Genomic DNA, 8,751 nt, shown 5'->3' with positions numbered 1-8,751 from the left:
ACCAGTGTCCTTGCATTAGCTTCAATGTGTGGAATATTGGATTAGCAGGTTTCCTGCAACAATATACAGCCACGTGTGACAAATAGACGCGTCGTATTGACATTAAGCTGCTAACTTTGAATGCAACAACCCACAATTTTATTATTTTAGTTATTTCCCACCATGGACTCTGTCTAGTGAAGATTCAAACTTCATCTGCATCTGACACACATGTCCAGAGACAGGAGTTTTCTACAGCTCGAAGTCGCATTGCTTTGTTTTTTTTAAAAACAAGTTTAAATAATTAGCATTTGTATTTGTAGCAAGCCCCAACAATTTAAGATGCAGAATTTGTATTTTAGCATTTATTGATTTTCAGCCTGCATCGCAATTAAATCAATGCACTTTGCCCTTTATTCAACATGCATTAAGTTGAAGCAGTAGAAGCGGTAAAAGCAGTGGTAATATGTTATCTTAGAAGTTGCATTGTAACTCTAGACTCAAATTAAATGCACTTCACGTCCAGCCACATGTCATTCATAAAAACTCATTCTGTTCTGCCCACTGGGCCTTAAAAGCCCAAAGCCGGTCCATCTAATGACATCCTGACAAATATAGATGGTTATTTTCTTTTAAATTGGGACCAGATATTAAATCTCGCAGTGGCTCGCGGCCCGGGGGTCTGGACCCCAGAAAGGGTCGAAAGATTAAAAAACCAGTGGAACAGGTTTGTTTGAGCGCTGAACAAAAGACGCGTCTGGTTTAAATCTTAATGAGCTTGAATGTAGTTTTACGGAAATACACAAGACTGTCGGTTTATATTATGGGTTAAAATTGGTTGCCACTGATTTGCTATAGCACACGTCTAGCTTTGCTTCACAGGAAGAAAATCTGATTGGATGTAAATGTAAAAACAAACAAAACAATCAAACCATCGGTTTTATTCCTCTCAGCATTTGCTCCATTTCTAGCAAACGAATAACAGTCTTTATTCATAACTGTCCAAAATCGCACAATTACACTAACACACAAGGAAAGGTATACCCGGAACGACTAATATGTGTTATTAGATTATCATTCAATTAGTTTATCTGTAAATTAGTTGGCTTGCTGACTGGACGTCATTAAATCTGGACCTGCAGCGCAGATGATGAGATTCACCTGACGCCACAGGCTCGTGCAACAACACAACCCGTCGCCCAACACCCGGACAAAGTGTTCTTGGGAAACAAAGGACCTTTTCTCTGGACGTGTGAAGCGTGGAGTTCACGTTGCACTGAGCATCTGGCAGCGAGCTCCGCCGCCACCTTATAGCGTGGCAACGGAGCCCCCCTTTTTTCTGACATGGCCTCTTCTCATTGCTTGGATGCCAACACTCTCCTCCCCCCTCAGAGGTAGCTTTTTTTGCGACGCTGCATCCACAGCATCACCCTCCTTTTTTTTTGTTTTGTCTCATTGAGATTCAGGCTGGCACGCAGACAATGCCCATTTATTGGCACCAAATATCGGGGAGGGAGCCACTCGAGGGAACCAACCTCAGTCTTTTTCCTTCACAGCCGCCTGATCGGGCCGATCATCGCGGACCAACAAGTCGTGGGTGTATTTCTTTGCGCGTTCATCTGCTAAATTTGCAGCTCCTTCACACACCTGGGCATCCAACGTGGATATGTAATACGTTGGCCATTGGGGACGAGCTGCTCCAAAGCAGGCAGGAGAACAATGACCAGTCAACCTGTCGCCCCTGACACGGGACAGAGTGAGACTTCCTTATACTCTGCAACAGAGCAGCCATTTTCTCCTCATCCGCAGCTGGCGGATGTACCGCGGAAGTCAGGACATCACTTCCGGGTGTAAAACACTAACGAAAAGGAAAGAGCGGTTTGCCGGCGTTGGATCCACCCGCCGGAACGTATCGTCATGGAGATACTTATTTGGGTTTACCTCTTGTACGGCTTTTGTCGAAACCCTCAATCACAAACAGCACATTTTGAAAGGTAGGAACAGACGTTGAATGAGACCTTCGCTTGTGTATGTGTGTATCTGTGTGTGTGTGTGTGTGTGTGTAAATTTGTATATATTTCATTGGTGTGAATACTCAACATACCATGTGATTAAATTACAGAAGTTATCCACCACACAGTAGTGCTTCATCCCCAAAACACCAAAACACCTAAGTCCAGACAACCTTTTGTGTGAAAAGTTGAATCGACTCCCTCTTGCTTCCAACCCGTCTGCATCGGCCGGCCGCTTGGAGGAGTTTAACAGCATTTAACGTCTAATTAATTCAACATCTCATTTAAGTCCTCCCCCTCTCTGATGCCCCTTTGCCTTTTCTTTCTGCACCACTGCACCTCAGCCTGCCAAAACATTTCCATCACCGCCGCCATTAATTAGGCCAAAGAGGAATTTAGAGCGTTAATGAACTGCTCGGTTCACATGTTTAATTTATGCAAAGCGGCCCGGCCTGTTGCATGGGTCAACCACCGTCGTCTACCACAACATGGTCCGGGGCCAAAGTGGGGCTCTGTCTGGGCCCGGGCAGCTCGGGCCCGGCTTGTTGCCCAGACTCCAGCTGGCACAACAGACCTTGTTTTTTTTTGTTTTTTTTCAATGGAATTAAAGTGGCTCTAACTCTGACCAAAAAGGGCAATAAACTGCAGTCAAACCTGCAGCTTTTCTATTTCAAACTCCAGGCAAAAAGAAGAAAAAAACACCAATTAACTCTGTGAAATAATCTATGACGAAGCCATTCCTTCAGTAGTTAAACCAACGACAGGGACTGGAAGGAGGAGAGAGTTGTTGTACCGGTTGCACCACAGATGTTGGGTACTGGTGCCAAACGGCTCCCTAAGATGGCCGAGGTGCTGCCATTTTCAATCATTCCCCCTTTGCTCCGTTGAAAGTGAACTAGAGGGGGGGGGGGGGGCAGCTCGTTCTGTCTGCTGGGGAAGCGTGGCTTCAAGTTGGAGAGTGAAATAAGTATTAGTTCTTGGCAAAGCTGCCCTACATTATGAGCCAGTTTCCACCAAACTAAGCCCTCTGTAGAGACAAATATTATTTTTGCTGTTGATGTGCTGGGGGATAATTAAGCAGCGTGTGTGTGTCCCTCAGCAGTGGTTCTTTAACACAGTGGTCAGATACCGAATCACACTGTCAGTCTGGTTTGATTTAACAACTCGGGCAGGAGGAAATCGCTCCTATCAGGTGATCCCTGATAAAAAAAAAAAAAAACTGCAATCACACCTGATTTCTTGGTGTCGTCCGAGTTGCCGCCGCACAACCAACAACTGCTGTTTGCCCCGAGTGGAATAAAAACGTTGTTTTAATCACTCTCTATTTTTCTCTCTCACAGTCTGATTGACAGGTTCCCACTGCCTGCTGCTGAAGCATCCGCCCTCAAGGCTGAGGTAGTAGATTGAATAGTTGTGGGGTCCCTGTCCTCCCTCTGAGATAACTATACAGTCTACTGTCTTTCCTTAGGAGACGGGTTGATCTGCTGTGAGAATGTACTCCGGGTGAATAAAAGAGCTCACTAATAATAAGTCAAGGCGTTTTTGAATATTTCTTTAGTTCCCAGAACCCATCTGGTTAGTGGTTATTGTATCACTCCTGCTATTAATAGGGTTTAGGTTTCTGAAGTCATTTTTCTTCAGGAAACAATAAAAAGCATGTTGTACCTCACACACAGGACACGGTGGTAGGAACAACGCGCACTAAGGTTGGCACGTATGGGGTAGTCCTTCATTTGTGCCTGACGTTGAGCCTAGCAAGGTGAGGTAGTAGGTTGTATAGTTTGTGGGATTGAGTGACTCCTACTCAGGTGATAACTACACAGCCCATTACCTTCCTTGAGAGGTGCAGTGAGTGCTCGGATTGATGCCGCGTGGCGTCGGAGTCTCTCTGAGGCCATCGTGTGGACAGAGACTGCCACCACTCTGTGAGGCGTTTGAGGCCCTCCATAGAAGCAGGATCCTTACAGTCATTAAGGAGCTACTGGTAATGTGTCTCATTGCATGCGTCTCTTGTAGAAACAGAACATTAATCACGTGCTGATGATGGCGAACGATGAGGATGTAATCAGACGCAACAATAGCTCTAGCAGCTTATCCTGTAAAATCTGACTTACACAGGTATAAAAGAATGACTATAAAAAGATGACGTGATATTGATGTATGATGCCAGAGAGAATAAGTTTAAGTATTTAATTTTGTTTCACGTATGAAATCTGTGATGCGGTTTATAAAATATCTGATAAATGTATGTATTTGAAAGAAATTAAGCCATTGATTTGTTACTGGAAACCAAACTGTTGCAGAGTATATGGCTTTATTCATTTATTGTTGGGGGTTTAATTTTTTAATTTGTATGTTTGTATTTGACTCTGTCTCATTGACTTCCTCATTGCAGTTGTAAATTGTTTCAATCACTGTTAAACTGTGTTAAGGACCATATAACCTTTTTAAATTGAATTGAAATTTCTCAGTAACTGGAAAGCAGAGGATGTTGAATAAATGTTTTTGCCTGAAAATCAAAGAATAAAGGCGATCTTGGTTAAATTTCATGACTGTTCAGTGAATCTGAGAGATTTCTGAATAAGGACACGTCATAAACTTTCAACATTCAGGGAGTACACCTTATACTCTTAATCGCACTTTAATATCATTGTGTAAAACATTAGTTATTAGGTTGTTTGGTCGGAAATAAGTCAGCAAAGAAATCTAATAATAGAAGATTGAAACTTTCCAAATCTCACACTTGCAAAAACAGGAAATGAGATATTGTGGGCTCAGATCTTTCAAATGATACGCTGTTATTTAGCTGAAAGCCGCAACCAGAGTTTGAAATTGCACGTGCATGTGTTTAAGTCTAAAGAAATTTGGATCATAGTAACTTGTAAAAATGTATATAAGCAAGCAAAAAGGCTGGTGGTTTCAATTTGACAACAGAGTTGTTACATGGAAAAAAAGCTGTAAACAGCATTTTCTTAGGCTGCGTTCCCGTAGCTTTGTTTGGTTTGAATCTGTCCTCGAAGCGTTTACCCTCCAGTGCAGTTTGCACAACTCGTTCTCTGCTCAGACCAAACAACCGCTTCCTGGTGTGCATCGAGGAGGTGGTCCCGGGACCGCAATCAAGCGGGCTCCGGTGCCGGTCCCTCTGTGTGGCGTGGAGCAGCTTCATCAACACACCGAGGGCAGGAGAGCGCACAAAGAGCCAACTTATAGGGGACTTTTCTGCCCCATGACTTCGGTCTACAATGTTCGGGTTATTTGGGTAACCCGGTTGGACAAAATTGAAACAATTAACTTTAGCTTCTTAATCTTAAAACCATGAATGAGATTAAACTTGAAGTTCCCACGGCCCAAAGTCTGGTTTGTTGGTTAGATGCTTTAGTTCCGCATCAGACCACAGACGGGTCCATCCTTCCTGCCTCGCTGTGCTGTAAGATTATAGCCACAAGCTATAATCTATAACACAAGCTTTTTTCTTCTAGCATTACAATAAAAACTCAAAAATCATTCAAGCAGTTTTCCTTTAGGAATATTCTCTTGCTTCAAAAAATTTGTATTGTATTTTTGTATTTGAAAAAGCTGATTTTCTACAATAATAAAAAAGAAGGATAAAAAAATCCACTTACAGGTTGTTATTCCAAACTAAGTCATCATCTTGCGCTGGTCAGGAACTTTAAAGTGAGGAAATAAAAAATAATGGCTAACTGTAACACACTGAACTAAGAACATACGACTGCTCATCTTTACATTTAAATAAAAGATTTACCAACAAACAGATTTCAGGTTGGAATGTTTTCTTTAATTCAGTAGGTGTGCATTGGTTCATTAAGGAGGTGATCTTAAGATTGGTGGTTAAAAAGGCATCAGTCATAGTACACTGTGAATGCCGTCCAACAGCTCTGCAGCTTGTAGGCTGTATTTTGTGTTGGGTTGTTGTGTTGGACTGCAATGTTAATAATCATTAGAATTATGTTTCCATAGGAGAATGGGACATTATTAACAGGTGGTTGCCATGTTGCTCCCACCTGATACAAACAAACACTTCAAGCTCGAATACATCGCAGGGCTTTTTTAGTGAAGCTAATAGTGTTATTTCTGTTGAAGAGGACACGCAACAGCAACAGAAAAGACAACAGGGAAACTAAACCAAAGCTTTTTTAAAAAGTGGAAGTTGTCTTTTTTCTCTGTAAGACAATATTTAGCAACAGTCTCATATGCAAGCTCCACCACATTCACACAACATTTCTTTACATAAGAGACAACATGCCTTTCAGTGCAAACTGTTAAATATGTTTCCACTGTATAAATAAGGAATGTTTTTTTAGATTCCAATACAATTCACTTCTTATATGTTCACACAATGTCAATATGAATGTTCAATTCCAGTTATAAAAATCAAACCTGCTCCTGAAGAACAAAGGCGCGAAGCAACAAGGACATTTCCCTGTCCTGTTCCCTGTTTTGGTCCTCAGGTGTCATTGTTACTGTTGTCTGTCGACTGCGATGTCTGACTCACTGGTTTTTCTTCTCCACATGTTACGTACTTTCTCCAGAGCTTCATGTAGCCTGTCCTGATCTTTTTTATTTTGAACGCATACACGACTGGGTTTACAGCCGAGTTAGCGTGACTGAGCACGATGCCAACATAGATAGCTATTTCGTGTACAGAACCTGGTGATGTAAAGTAATTAATGGTGTTCATAATGTGGAGAGGGAGCCAGGACACGGCAAACAGAAACAAGACCAGAGACAGAGACCCTGCCAGCTGTTTCTCCTTCTTCAGGTAGTCCTGAGATGAGTTTTGGGGCCTGTTGCCTGGTTTCTCTCGAAGGTTTCCTCGGATGGTGCAGAAAATGTAGCCGTACAACGCAGTCATCACGGTCAGAGGTACCAGGTTGCAGAGAAAGAAGTTGAAGTACACCAGGTATGACAAGGGGATCACATCTATGAACTTGCATTCAATAGTCGAGTTGGACACGGAGCCATTTTTGTTCCATCCAAGCATGGGAGCAAAACTCAGGGGGATTCCAAGCAGCCAACACGCTGCTACCACAAGGCAAGAGTGTCTCTGCGTTACTGTCCTTTTGTACCTTCAGACAGAAAATAAGCAGCGGTTAGCCTCAACAAAGAGGTGTTGGAGTGCTGTGACCCTGTATGAACACGTTTTACAGAGACCATCTTGTGATTGTAGTTTTGAAGACTTTTAACAGAAGATGTCACTGAATCACCAACTAATCCCTGCCCTTTAACTTGGCTCTGCATCCAGGAGGCGTGAGTGCGTCTGGACGGGCTTACCTGAGAGGTACAAACACCCGGAGGAAGCGGTCCACTGCAATGGCCAGGAGACACAAAACTGAGACCAGGGTCAACAGGATGGTCACACAGCTGAGGAAGAGACAGCCGTGGAAAGACGTCTCTACTCTGCTGTCCACGAACAGCGCTATGGGAACGACCACGATGCCGACCAGAAAGTCGGTGACAGCCAGAGAGACGATGAGGCAGAAGGTGGGCTGGCGAAGGCTTTTACTGGCCCGCAGCGCCAAAATGACCAGCGCATTACCAAGACAGCAGCTAGCGCCGATGAGCAACTCCAACACCGTGTAGATCACGACTATTGCCTCCATTGCGCTCCTGATCTGGATGATGTCCGATGGTGGAAGGAGTGGAAAGTCGGAGTGCGAGTCCGAGCGTGACTGCACGGCGCTGTGTTGTGCCACTTATCACTCATCTCAGTATTGTGAAACCTCTGCGGAAGTCCTTTTTTTTCTTTTTTCCTGTTACGTTGTGATGTTCCTCAAAGATAACACGGCTGTAAGTTGTGCATCTAGAGTCTTTGCAGGCTTACATAATGGTAGATGTTTCATTAAATGATGAGTCTTGATGCTTTGCCACTTCTGGAAAAAAGTAAATAACATCATAATTTCAGTGTTCTAAAATCCATTGAGATTTGGGCTTAGCCCTTTGCCGCCCACCGCTGCAGGGCGAGTCTCTGGCGCCGTTTAACAACACGACAAGAGCCACCACCTGCAGTGTCCTTCCAAGAAGACCAGACCGGACGCTGCGGTGGAGACTCCCACATGGAAAGAACCTATATAAACATATATGTTTTAATATATGTTTTGATATAGGTAATTGATATATGTGACATATATAAAATTTGCCGTTTTCCTATATGTTATATTATATATGTACATATATGCGCCACATATATGCACGCATATATGCACGCATACATGTACGCATACATGCACGCATACATACACGCACACATGCACGCATATATGCGCGCATATATGCGTGCATACATGTACACATATATATACATGCATAAATGTACCTATATATGTCCACCTATATATTAGTAAAATTATTAAAATACAAAATAGGAAACAAAAATAAAAGCCCAAAATGTGGAAATTTACATTATTTATTTAAGGTCTATCAAAATGTACAAAAATGACAACAAAAAAAAAAAATTCATGGATCTTCGCATCTCTGCTGATAATCAAAAGCTTTTTTCTTAGTGCTGAGTTAGAAATTGTTTTCCTGTCCTGCTGAAGAATTCAAGTCAGAGACAGTCTGGCAGGATGGGGGTTCCTGTCTGGACTTGATTTAAGAGTCGGGACCCGCACGGACAAACAGAGGTTTCTCTGTGTGTATTGATAAGGGGATCGGTTTCTGTTCTGACTAGGGAAGCAAGGTCAGCGGGTCAACCAGCAGATGTGTAAGATAAGGAGGGAGGTTCACACCACACCCCAACCAA

The 8,751-nt window shown here is 43.0% G+C and overlaps 1 protein-coding gene across 1 annotated transcript; it reads right to left on the bottom strand.

The window, feature by feature from the left end:
* Positions 1–5,533: 5,533 nt before the first annotated feature.
* On the bottom strand, positions 5,534–7,612 carry LOC119229754 (adenosine receptor A1-like). Its single transcript, XM_037490432.2, has 2 exons — positions 7,284–7,612; positions 5,534–7,078 (listed from the first exon to the last, which is right to left on the bottom strand). The coding sequence occupies exons 1-2, from the start codon at positions 7,610–7,612 to the stop codon at positions 6,457–6,459; spliced, it is 951 nt and encodes a 316-aa protein (XP_037346329.2). The 3' UTR covers positions 5,534–6,456.
* Positions 7,613–8,751: the final 1,139 nt, after the last annotated feature.

This window comes from Pungitius pungitius, chromosome 8, assembly GCF_949316345.1.
Source record: "Pungitius pungitius chromosome 8, fPunPun2.1, whole genome shotgun sequence".
Classification (NCBI taxonomy): domain Eukaryota; kingdom Metazoa; phylum Chordata; class Actinopteri; order Perciformes; family Gasterosteidae; genus Pungitius; species Pungitius pungitius.
Note: the sequence above shows the minus strand (reverse complement) of the source record. Positions and strands in the feature narration are given on the sequence as shown.

Coding starts and splice junctions, on each gene's coding strand:
- LOC119229754 (XM_037490432.2), bottom strand. CDS start 7,612: ATGGAGGCAATAGTCGTGATCTACACGGTGTTGGAGTTGCTCATCGGC. Junction 7,079..7,283: donor CGGGTGTTTGTACCTCTCAG/GTAAGCCCGTCC, acceptor TTCTGTCTGAAG/GTACAAAAGGACAGTAACGC.